Source organism: Mustela nivalis (assembly GCF_964662115.1).
Source record: "Mustela nivalis genome assembly, chromosome: 2".
NCBI classification, from domain to species: domain Eukaryota; kingdom Metazoa; phylum Chordata; class Mammalia; order Carnivora; family Mustelidae; genus Mustela; species Mustela nivalis.
This window is the reverse complement of record NC_139021.1, coordinates 63,116,142-63,129,400: the sequence shown is the minus strand read 5'-3', so window position 1 is coordinate 63,129,400 and position 13,259 is coordinate 63,116,142. Positions and strand designations below refer to the sequence as shown.

At 38.8% G+C, this 13,259-nt stretch overlaps 1 protein-coding gene across 5 annotated transcripts in view; it reads left to right on the top strand.

Moving 5' to 3' along the window:
* PREX2 (phosphatidylinositol-3,4,5-trisphosphate dependent Rac exchange factor 2) overlaps nt 1-13,259 on the top strand; it is a 306,318-nt gene that overhangs the window by 171,593 nt on the left and 121,466 nt on the right. For all 5 annotated transcript variants that reach the window (XM_082721198.1, XM_082721202.1, XM_082721201.1 and 2 more), the window contains 2 exons: nt 7,837-8,056; nt 8,604-8,811. In XM_082721198.1, the coding sequence (XP_082577324.1) occupies nt 7,837-8,056; nt 8,604-8,811 (428 nt within the window). The remainder of the gene's footprint in view (nt 1-7,836; nt 8,057-8,603; nt 8,812-13,259) is intronic.

The window sequence follows — 13,259 nt, the reverse complement described above, 5'->3', positions numbered from 1 at the left end:
GCAGGAAGAAGAGGAAAATATTTACTGAATGTGTATCTATTAGGTTGTCCATAATTACTTGAGGGTAGATGCCCTACCCCCATGTTTACCATTTGCATCATAAGAAAGGTCAAAATACATGAAGTAAGTAATAATAATACTGACTACTTAACCTACTAGGAGGTTCCACCATAACAAGTGGAATGTGCTCCTTGGAGTTCTGTTGCACACAACAGTTTATAGCAGTCCTCTACAGGGTCTGGCATTGCACTGAGATTTTACATAATTTTATCAGCACAATCACATGAAACATCATCTATTTTATTGACGAAGTGACCGAAGCTCAGAGAGGTCCAGTAACTTCCCCAAAGGCACGCAGCTGTGGATTTTGAACCTTGTTCCCCTTTATCATAAGTTTGGTTTTTCTTTGCTTATCTGCATTTGACACTACGCTACATAGCATATGTATTGTTCCAATTCCATAGCTAAATCCCACTACACAGCTAAACACTATGGGTCCAATTACGAGGACAATAGCGTTTCAATAAAGGAGAAATTATTGTGGATGGAGTAGTCAGCAGTTGCTAGCTGCTGCAAGTTGAAAGATTTGTCAGCGAGAAGAGAAATAGAGAAAGGACTCCAGGAAAGAGAGATCTCGTAAGTGAAGACAGAGGGATCTCATAAGTGAAGGCAAAGATGTAGAAACGAGACTGATTTTACTGATAAAGAACTCGCATATTGCCTAGACTCGAAAGGAGGGTTCGAGTTGGATACCATTAAGAAGAAAACTGACAAAATCTGATTTTTCGGGTGATATTTTAGAATGGCGTAATAATCAGATTTGTTTGTAAAAGAGTACAAGTCTATGGTGACTTGGTCTCATGTAGAAGCATTAGGGATAAAAAGAAAAGAATCAATTCAAGTGGAGCATAGGAGGTAGGATGCATCTGGTTCTATGATGGATGGGTCATGGTGGATGGAAAATGGTGTTATAGCTTGGTTTCCAACCAAAATCTGGTTTGTGATAAACTGGAAAGTATGTTGGGGGTAGGATTAGAAGCAGAAGGGGCAAGGTTTTTGCCCAAATGTTGGGAATTCTCAAAAACATCATCCTGGGGAGTAAAAAGTATCTTCCATTATCTCGGAAGTAACTAAGAGCCTAGAAAGCTTTTAAAGCAGAGATGGACAGGTTAATGGGCAGTGATTTTAGATGATAAAAATAATATCACTGAATGTGGAAGGCTCGTGGATGTACATTATTGTTTGAGCCTCGAAACAGCCATATGTACTGAATACTCATACCATCTGCTCCTTTCGCAGGGAGATTAAGAATTTGCTTAAGGTCACTTAGCTGGCAAATAGCATAGCAGACTAGGTATCCATCCTATGGAATGCTGTCTCACTTGTTTTTATTTTTAATTTTAGAAATAAGGAGAATCTTGCAGTCAGCTAGGACGTAAGCACTTTGTAAGGTGTCCTTTCGTCATCCCTTATTGACTATGCATATTTAGAATAATTGACTGTCTTTCTCACTAGATAGAGAAACAAGATTAACAGGAAAATATTTCAGGGATATTTTTTATTCAAACAAAATTCAAACAGTGAAGACAATAATAGCCATACTAGGTTATGTAAGGTTAGCTCCGTTTGTGTAGCAAAGGCATGTCCACAGAAACTATAGCATTTGTGAATATATATTTTTAATTTCCACAAACTTACTTTTAAACTATTATTAGTAACATGTATTTTTTTTCTTCCAGATGAAGGCTTCAAATACCTCTCTTTTTGTAAAACTAAATGTATCCATAGAAACTAAAATCTCACGAAGGCTGGTTTTCCTTTATTTTGACTCTAAAAGTTTTAGGTTTTAAAAATAGGAACAAGTTGATTTCTGCCATTTCTATAGCCAGGATGCTGCAATCATAATTGATTTTCTGGCCAGCTGTACAGGGCCACAGATGTTTTTTAACACGTGTATGAGAGAAGTTCAGACCTTATACTGGAAACTTGAATGAATCCTAAGCAAGCTTTTCATCTTCTCTGGGCAGGATGTGTGGGTGATCCAGACATAAAACTATGCACTGTTTGGAGAAACATTCTTACCCTGTGTTGTCCTTAGATCCCTTTTAAATTCTAGATTCATTCCCTGTTGGAGAATAATTCCATAATTGGGTTTATTTTGTGTATTAGGGATACTTCTTCCATATAAATATTTAATGAGATTTCAAGAGGTACTTCCTCTTTACCCAAAACTATTACAGGTAGGAATCCACAGACTTACTTGAAATATTCCAAGTACCTTTAATTACCAATGCCACATAATACTCAAGTTAACCTGTGGATTAGGAAAATTGGAGCCCAAATTTTTCTCCATGTCCCTGTCCCTCAATACAGAATTTTTGTAACTCCATGCCAATGGGGTTTAACACTTAATTGAAATGGGAGACTATCTGTAAAATAGTAGCTTACCTCTGTCTTAGTTTTTATTTTTAGTCAAGTGACTGCAACTGGATATTAATGTGTTGTCATAGTTAATGATTTATGAATTAACTACCAATGCAGTAGAAACCCATAGCTCCATTTCTGAGAATTATTTATTTGTATCAACATACAAATAGGCTTTCTCTTGAGTCTCATACTTTTCTCTACCTCTTGTTTCATTTCTTGAACTCTGTTCTGAAAAGAGCTCCCTATACTTGCTGTCTAGACCTGCTGTCTCACTCACTTTTCATTCTTAACACACTCAAGATGGGCTCAGGTCCCCTCCATGTAACTGGGGTGGCTCTTTTTAAGATCACGGAAGACCTGTATTTTGCCAAAATTCATTCATCGTCCTCATCCTATTCCTTGTTTTAGTGGCATCTGTGCAGTCAGCCTTGTACTTCTCTTGAGCCTTTTTCCTACCTCTGCCTGGTTTTGTCTTTTCTGGGTGGCTCAGTCACAGTGAGTGTTCTATGCTTTTTCCTTCTTTTTTCTCTGACCTCTTCCTGCTGCAGAGCTCAGCATTTGCTCCCTCCCCTTTTCTCGCTCCATTCTCCATCCCCTGGTGATCACATTCAATCTCCTGGGCCATCTGACCTCTCCGTTGGAGTCTAATAGTTATCTCAGACTTCATGTGTCCAAAATAAAGTCCTGTTCCCGCCCCTGCACTGTTTGTCATAGCTGCTGTTTTCTCTACCTGAGAATGAGACCCACCCTCCACATAGCTCAGTCTAGAAACCTTGCATGCACTCTTTACTCCTGGCTCTCACATACCATTCTCTGGGTCCCACCTTCACCTTGTGCAGCCTTTTCTCACTGCTTCGATTACTGACTGCCTAGGGTGAGCCGATGTTGTCTCTTCCACAAGTAGTCTTGCTTCCTCCCTTGCCCACAGGCAGTCTGTTCTGAGGGGCTGTGAGTCTCAATCATAGTAAGAGCTAAATCCTTCCAAAGGCCTCTGAGCTCCTAGATGATCTGTGCCTTCCCTCCACCCACGATCTCCCCACTCCTATCTCCTCTTCCTTCCCCCTCTCTGTCTGCTCTAGTCACACTGGTCTTCTTGATGTTCATAGAAGCATACCATCCTTGGAACTTTCACACTGGATGCTCACTCTGCTGGGAAGGCTTCTGTTCCTGTGCCCACATTCCCAGCTCTCCCTTCCTTCAAGATTTTACTTAAATGCCAGCTTCTCAGTGAGGATTGCAATCGGCAATGCGTTCTTCACCTTACCTCTGAAACTCCCAGCCCTCTTTTCCTGTTGATTTTGTTTTCAGCTGCACTTATCATCTTCTAGCCTGATGAAACTGACTTATGTATATTGCTGGCTTCTCCCCTCACTAGAATGTAACCTCCCAGAAGCAGAAATCGGTTTCATTCACTGAAGTTTCCCAAGATGCCTAGAACAGGGCATGGTTTAGAGAGCCCTGGATGTGTGATTGTTGGGTAGAGCAATAAAGGTGGAGTAAGTCTGGACTGTGCTATCCAAAATAGTTTTAAAGTGTTGTGTTTCAGCTCACCTTCCCCTATACCCTGTATGTTTCTTTATCACAAAATTGTGATTTTCCTTTACGGGGAAGAGTTGGTTTTTTTGTTTGTTTGTTTGTTTTTTGTTTTGTTTTGTTTTTTGTTTTGGCTTTTTTTTTTTTTTTTTTTTTTGGTCTTTCCTTGCAAGCTTCTCCAAAGCAGATGAATGAACTCTGTGTTTCTTTTGATGTTTCTAAGAAAGACGCCATGTACTACTGGATGGCCTGACCAGAGTGTGTTCTCATGCACGTACTACAACTGATACAAGAACTGTACCTACTTCATTTTAGGTTTGCATTACAGAAAGGTGGCATAATTACATATTAGGGCATGCTGTCTAGGAGTAAATTTTTTTAGATTTTATTTATTTATTTACACAAGCAGGGGAGGGGCAGAGGGAGAAGCCCACTGTTGCAGAGCAGGGAGCCCAACTTGGTGCTCAATCTCAGAACCCAGGGATTATGACCTGAGTAGAAGGCAGATGCTTAACCACCTGAGCCACCCAAGTGCCCCTAAGAGTACACTTTTGATCCTCAAAATGTATTCAGTAAATTTCCAGGACCCATGACTTTAAGATCCTTCCTTTGTCTCCCCCTTTCCTAGGGACAGCCTAGGATGGAAGAGAGCACTGTTTTCATAAGCCTCTTTCTTCTGCAAGAGAGACTCTTAGCAGAGAAGTTTCCTCTCTGACACTCTTTGAAAGAGTTCAAGCACTTTTAAGCCTGGTTACACACCCCGTCTGGGTGTATGGGGAAAGGGAACATACATTTGTATTGAGATACATGTTGGAAAGCTATAGGAAAGTGATCACACTCGGAAGGGAATCTTCTCCCTTACCTGATCACTCTGGTAACACCCCATCCCTCTGTTCATTTCCTTCTTAGCACTTACCAAATTACTAATTATCTAGCTGTTATATTTATTATATAATTGTTATATATGCACATAGCTGGTCACATATTTATATACAGACATTACATATACTTGTAATAATATAATTGTTAGATTTAAGAATATTATATTGTTTTTACCTGTGTCCTACTAGACCATGAATTCTGTGAGGGCAAGGGCTGTATCTCGAGCATTTAGTGCAGAGTCTGGAATAGATGCTTCTTTTTATGTTTGAATAAACAGGTAAAAATTTATAATGGCAGAAGGCAGAGTGCCTGGGTGGCTCAGTTGGTTAAGCATCTGCCTTCACATTAGGTTGTGACCTCAGGGTCCTGGGATCAAGCCCCAAGTTGGGCTCCCTGCTCAGCAGAGAGTCTGCTTCTCTCCCTCCCTGTGCCCCTGCCCCTGCTCATGCTCTCTCTTACATTTTTCTCTCAAATAAATACATAAAGATCTTTAAAAAATAAATAAATAAATAAATAAATAAAAGAAAATTTGAAAGAAAGCAAAAGAGGCAAACTACCTATTATGGCCAATGCTGTGCCACAACAAAATTAATTTCTGTGCCTTTGTGTGTGCCACGAAGTTTTATCTGAGATTTTTGTCCTGCAACCACAATGAAAAGATCATCTGACTGCAGGTTGAATCTGGCTTTAAATTCTGGGTCTTTCCCAGATAAGTCTTCAAGTCAGTTTCTTTATTAGGTGAAAGCATAGACTAGGAATTCTCTAAATTACTCCCACTCTTTTAGTGTTTTGGATATTTTTCTTATATATTATTATCAAATTTGTTAGTAATTTTGTTGACAATTTCCTGCATTTCAACCCAATCTCATTTTATTTCCTCCTATGTGCTTGACTTTACTGAGATATATAGCTTCAGACATGGGATTTGAAGGCACAATTTCTTATACAGATAAAATATTTCATATTCTAATGGTGAGCTTACATTTATAACATGTGAGTTTTTTGATATCACATCGTTATTTTTTAATTTAACCTAGAAAATTTACATAGTAACCAGTGTTAGTCTGAATTTTTAATCTCTTAGTGCCCAAATTACTTCCCTGCTAGTAAAAACTGTAAGGGTCTGCTTATAGTTTTCAAATAAAAAGAGAACACAGAGATCATTCCATCCATATTCCTTGTTTTACTAAGAATGGTAGAAAGACATGACCTACCCGGAATCACATCAGTTATAACTAAATTAAACACAACTAAAACAAATGTACCTGGTTGCTCTCAGTCTTTTGCTTCTGAAACTATAATCCAGTTCAATTCTATGAGATGGCTGTTTATGGTGCACAAGATAGATGTGGGTATTACTGTCATGGAATTTACCATCCACTGAGATAGAGATAAGAAAATCATTCATAATTATAATGAGGGTTACAATATGCTGCATAGCCAAGGAAATTGGACCTAGATGAAGGCTCACGATACGAATGGTGATGATTTCATAGAAGTTGAAAATGCAAAGGAGTAAATGTGATGATGAGGGAAGAAGAACATTCTAGGCACACCAACAGGCCATGCAAAGACTTAGAATGAGTAGATTGTATGTGACAGGACCTGAGAGAAGGAGAGAAGAAACCCAAGGGGCAAGTAGAAGAGAGCTTAAGATAATAACCTAGGTGCAGATCAGACTTTGGGCAGCCATCTAGACCATGACAAGGATTAGGTGGATTTTGATCATAAGGTTCAAAGTAGTAGAGTGGTCATTCTTGAAAGTTGTGCAGATGCCTTGAGTATCAGTTTATTTCCAGTGACATAAAAGCAGAGTCCACACCAGTCGTCAGGCTGATCCTGATCCAGATGCTGAGCAGTGATTCATAGGAGGCATGGAAGGTACAGTTAGTTCTGCTTGTTGTCCTGCCCTTCTGGGTCAGCACCACCATGCCATTGCTGTCCAAACTGTTCATAGACTCAGGTTTGGGCTGGCTTTCTGACAGTGTTTGGAATAGTCCCCTCTTGATCTGGCAGCTACCCACTTCTGCCACTTGGCCTCACTTGAAATGTTGTGTTCCTATCTTAGTATCTGAGGATGCCAATTGGACTTCTCTGTCAGACTATCAACTCCTAGCAGCCTGTGGATTTGGGTCTTAGTAATGGTACTGGTCACTTAAATTTATGTCTTTCAGCATCTAACTTGTAATCAGAGTTTCAAAAGAATCCTATGCATTTGCTGCCTTTATTGCTTTTCTTTACTTAGAAAGTGTGGGTTACTATTGGGTATTTACCCTAAAGATACAAACATAATGATCCAAAGGGGCACGTGCACCCGAATGTTTATAGCAGCAATGTCCACAATAGCCAAACTATGGAAAGAACCTAGATGTCCATCAACAGATGAATGGATCAAGAAGATGTGGTATATATACACAATGGAATACTATGCAGCCATCAAAAGAAATGAAATCTTGCCATTTGCGACAACATGGATGGAACTAGAGCGTATCATGCTTAGCGAAATAAGTCAAGCAGAGAAAGACAACTATCATATGATCTCCCTGATATGAGGAAGTGGTGATGCAACATGGGGGCTTAAGTGGGTAGGAGAAGAATAAATGAAACAAGATGGGATTGGGAGGGAGACAAACCATAAGTGACTCTTAATCTCACAAAACAAACTGAGGGTTGCTGGGGGGAGGGGGTTTGGGAGAAGGGGGTGGGATTATGGACATTGGGGAGGGTATGTGCTTTGGTGAGTGCTGTGAAGTGTGTAAACCTGGTGATTCACAGACCTGTACCCCTGGGGATAAAAATATATGTTAATAAAAAATTAAAAATTATATTAAAAAAAAGTGTGGGTTTTAAAATAATGACTTAATTTCCAACAGCTTATCATTTATTTCACTTGTGCCAACTGACATAATTAAATTTTTTAATATTTCGTTATGGGTGATGAGAGTGATGAACGCTGTGTGTTCAACTGCTCTTTGTTTCTCCTTTAATTTATAGTTTTCACGCGTACTGAAGAATAGAGCCTGGCCCACCTTCAAACAGGCCAAATCTAAAATCTCCCCATTACACAGCAGTGATTTCTGCCCCACCAACTGCCATGTCAACATAATGGAAGTTTCCTATCCCAAAACATCAACCTCCCTTGGGAGTGCATTTGGTGTTCAGCTGGATAGCAGGAAACATAATTCTCATGATAAGGAAAATAAATCTGAGCAAGGTATGTTAGCTTTTGAAACTTCCTCAAATCACGAAACGTAATTTAGGCAACTGTTAACTATTCTAGCATCCCTGAAGTAAGATAGATTTCTGATGTCTGAACAAGTCTGAATTTTATAAAGACAGGATTCCTCTCTATAATCATTTGGATAATTCTACATAAAAGTTTATAGAATAAAAATAGAGTTATGCATTTTTATTATCTTTCCTCTAAGAAGAACAATCGTTCTTGCCTTCCTTACATGTATCACAGGCACAGCTTATCCTGTTGTGAGGGCCGTTAGTCTGAAATGGCCCTGTAATGATGAGAAAAATAAAGGAGGAGCAGCTTCAGGGATGGACAGTGCCATTCCATACCATCACAGTAAAGCATGAGATGGAAGGATATTTTAATCACAATTCCCATAAGCTTTAATTCCTGAATTATATTCAGCACTGGATTGGCATTTTATTTAATATAAGCCTGGGTGTCTAGAATGAATTGCACTGGACCATTACTGTGTGTTAAAGGTCATAAATATCATTCTGGAATGATCTTACCTCCTCAGGGAAACTGAGCCCTATGGTGTACATTCAGCACACAATCACGACCATGGCGGCCCCTTCAGGTTTGTCTCTGGGACAGCAGGATGGGCGTGGGCTCCGGTACTTGTTAAAAGAAGAAGACCTGGAAACTCAAGATATTTATCAGAAACTGCTGGGCAAACTTCAGACTGCACTGAAGGAGGTGGAGATGTGTGTTTGTCAAATCGATGAGTAAGTATTTTATTTATTGTAGTTTTCAATGTGCCTAACAAAATAGCTATAGGAAATGTGACTTTTGAACATCCATCATTCTCTCTTTCATTTTTAGAAATGTAAGATTTCATGAGTATGAACCATACAGATCCTCTTCCTTCTAACACCTTAAAAGGGATATAACATGGCAAATATATACATTTATATTTTAAGGAAGCATTTAATGCCAGGGAAGAGAGTGGCAAAATTCTTTCTTATAGAAAACACTAAGAAAGTCTCAATGTGAAACTATTAAACTCAAAAATATGATGGATAGAGTACCAACTAGGTATGCAGATTTCCTGGTATCCTTTATAGAGCAGAACACATCTACACTCAGTAGATATGTATAAAAAATATAAAACAGCAGATCTTTAACATACTTGTTAAATGAGTAAATGCAAAATTATGTATCACTAAGACCAAAGACAACTGAATGAACTTTTTTCCCCCCGATGGAATTTATGGTTTACTAAGCAATAACCCAAATAGCTGTGGCAGTCACTTGGAAATTTTTATCAAGAATGGAGAAGAGGAGGGAGTTAATTAAAACTTTTCCAAAGAGGTGGACTCTGATTCTTATTTAAAAAATTGATGGTTGGCCAATTGCCTCTACTCTGTGGCATGCTTTGCCACATCATGGTTGTGATTGTGTGTCACAGACAGTCAAGGCAACTCTGTATAGTCACAAAAACATGGGCTTTGGGGGAGCTTGGTCTCTCACGTATTAAACAGGATGAAGAATAATAACAAATTACACGTTTGTGGTGAAAATTATAAAAATCAGTACAAAAAATAGTGCAGTGTCTAACATTATGCTTACTTCTCATTCAAGGGATTGAAATTGGTAGATAGAACTGAAGTTGGTAGAATCTGAAAATAGTATAGACACCATTTTCCCTTTTTTGTCATGCTGCTCTCTTTATGAAGTTACACATTTAGATTGCTGTTGGTTCTATATTGTTTAATTCCTGCCCCACACACATCATCCCATACTTCCCTGGAAAATTCAGTTTTGACATAAAATATTTAGGACTTATTTTGGGACGCCTGGGTGGCTCAGTTGGTTAAGCGGCTGCCTTCAGCTCAGGGTATGATCCCAGCGTCCTGGGACCAAGTCCCACATTGGGCTCCTTGCTTGGCAGGGAGCCTTCTTCTCCCTCTGCCTCTGCCTACCGCTCGGTCTGCCTGAGCTCGCTCACTCTCTCACTCTCTCTAACAAATAAATAAAATCTTAAAAAAAAAAAAAAAAGAACTTATTCTGAGCCTTTTTGGTAATTAGACATTATACAAATAAAATCTTAACTGACAGGATTTCGCTTTTTAAAACATTTTTTCTTTCTTTTTTTTTTCCGTTTATTTTATTTTTATTTTTTATCTTTTTTTTTTTTTACTTTTAATTTTTTATTTTTATAAACATATTTTTTATCCCCAGGGGTACTTTTTTTCTTTCTTTCTTTCCTTTTTTTTTTTTTTTTTAAACCTATTTATTTATTTATTTATTTGAGAGAGAGAGACCACGAGGACAAGTGGCACAGAGAGGCAGAGGGGCAGAGGGAGAAGCAAGCTCCCTGCTCAGTAGGGACCCCCAATGTGGGACTTGCTTTCAGATCATGACCTGAGCTGAAGGCAGACCCTTAACTGACTGAGCCGCCTAGGCACCCCGACGTGATCTCTTATTTTACATGTCTTTGAAATTTAGTGCTCAAAATCACCATATTAGATGTACCATATTTCTAAGGTTATCTTTAGATAGTTACTATTTACTATGCTAATTTGTTCTGACATTTTTATCAGTTAATTTGAACTTGAAATTCTGTTTTTATGGGTTCTAATACATTAGTTTTAAAAAAATGTTTATATTATATCGGTTTACTATATTGTGACTGCCCCATTTACAGATGAATTAAATAGTTTGGGGTTGCTAAAAGAACAGCTGGCTATTTTTAGGCAATTGTATGATACTTTGGATTCTTTGAGAATGACCCTGTGACACATAAGGTAATATCTTAAGGCATAATATTTTGTTTCATTTAATAAATGGAATTTTATTATATGATATGTTCTATTTTAGAAACTAGCTTTTTTTTTTCTCCCTAAAGTATTTAGGAAGTGCACAGAGTAAAAATCTTTATTAATAAGGCAATAAATAGTGGCACTAAATCATGTATCCTAGCTCTCGGAGGGATTTTAGGAGAACATCTGGACCAATCCCACACTGCCAGTTGGGCCAAGAGTTATTATTCCTGCTTTTCAGATAAGTCCTTTACCAATGGCAGGATTATTGATGTGCCTGAGTGCATAGTACCTCGGAGACCAGGACTCTAATGCATTGACTACTCAGCACTTCCTGGCAGTTGTCCAGATTTGGCTGTCTTTGTTAATTTATTGATTTTTTTTTTTTTTTTTAAAGTTCAGCTGATGTAGATATGTTTTCGAGAAAATGGTAGAGCCAAAGGGCTCCCTTTATTTGGCTTCAAATGCTTTGTATTTGAAGCCCTCATTGAAGAAAGGTGTTAAGCTATTTTTATTAACCAAAACTACTTAAAATAATTACCTATTTTTACTTAAGAGTTTCCCACTCTGTTATTCTAAAAGTCTTTCCCCTACTGTGCATGTTTATTAGGAAAATGACATGAAATGAGCAAGTGATTTGAGAAACTAACTTGGTCTTCCCTGTGTGCACCATATAATTTAATTCTAAATATAAATATGTTCCACGTAATTCAATGTGCAATATATTCCCTTCAAAACAGTGCAGCCGTCCAAGTGCCTGGATTCCCTTTTGCCCCATTCAGAGATACTGCAGTGCAGTCGAGCTTGACGAATGATTTGAAAAGCTAGTTACCAAACAGTTTTCTCACTATGTAGTAATTACTCTTGGTCAGACATAGATATCTCTGCAGAGCAGAGAAGCAGATCTCAGATACTCTGCCAAATTTTAAGAGAAATTGCTTCACAAGGTCTCATGGCTGGCCTTCTAGAAATCCTTCATTCCTGGGAAAGGGCCTGGTCCTGAGCTTGTCCGCTTACCCTGCCCCTTGGGAACACTTCTCCTAGAAATAGCATTTCCTTCAACACATAGACATTCCACTAAATGCTTCTACTTCCTTCAGATCCAAAGATGGGACTAGAGACACATTTGTTGTCTATTACCATGAAATAAGGGGATGTTGGGAATTTATTCAACATTCTATGATTCTTATCTCATTGAAGCTAAACACTTTTGTCCTCTGACGGGCTACTTTCTGGATAATGACAGTTAGGTACTAGACATAATTAAAGGACAAAATAATTTGTGGATAATCCAAAACCACTGACAGGACTTTAAAATACAGCATTTGTGTATTCTCTCAGGGAGGAAATGAATAAAGGGTCCTGGGGGCTGGTGAAGATAGGAAAGCTGAGAACAGACCTGTCTCTTATAGGGCCCAGATGCCCCGGACTGAATCATGAGCAAACCTCACTGTGGGACAGACACTTAGTGACTTGGGCTTACAGGTAGAAATGGTAGGGCTGTTGATGGAATTATCTTTGAGCATTTTGCTGGTAAATGTATGAAAAGAGGGCCCAACTTCATAAGCACTAATGTGTATCAGAGGGGTTTATGTGCCAGGCATGATTTTATTAATATAAGCACTGCTTGATTTCATTCCTACAGCCCCTCTGTGATGTGGGTTATGAAACACAGGGACATAACACATTAAATATCAAACTTAAAATTTGTTTCCAAAACTGAATTCTAGATTTCCTTATGCAGAAAGCTACTGTGACTCCTCCCCCATGAACATGTTTTCTCTTCTCAGTCAAGTATTCCCCATCTTTTCAGTTCTGCAAGGCAGACTGTGGGTGTTACCTTTGGCTCTTGTTCCTGTCTCTTCACCTCCAGGACCTTATCAAGTTTAGTCAAGTATACATCAGAATGCACCCTCCCTATCACCTTAGGCTGGGTCACCAGTGTCCCCTCACCAGCTATGCCCCTCCAATGCATTCTACATTCAACTAATGCCAGAAGGATCTGTAAAAGTAAATCATGCTTGTTCCCTGCTTAAAACCATTCCATGGCATTGCAATGCCATTAAAATAATATCAACTACATTACTTTGGCCTGTTTAGCCCTATACACTCTGCCCCTATCATCCTTCCACTCTCATGTCTCTGAGCTCCAGCTGCGCTTGTCTTTTTCTGAACCTGGAATGTGACAAACCTCCATCTGTCAGTGCTGCTCCTGAGGTCTACGTCTAGCCTTCTAGGCACTCGGTATCAGGCTAATACTGATCTGTACAGAGGCTGTGCCTACTTCCCCAGAATAAGGTAGCGACTCCTCTAGCCCAGTCACATACATCATCCTTCTAGGTACCCTACTCTCTATATAGCTGGTTTTTGTTTTATGTTAACAAAACCCTAAAGCCTTACAGACTTGAAAC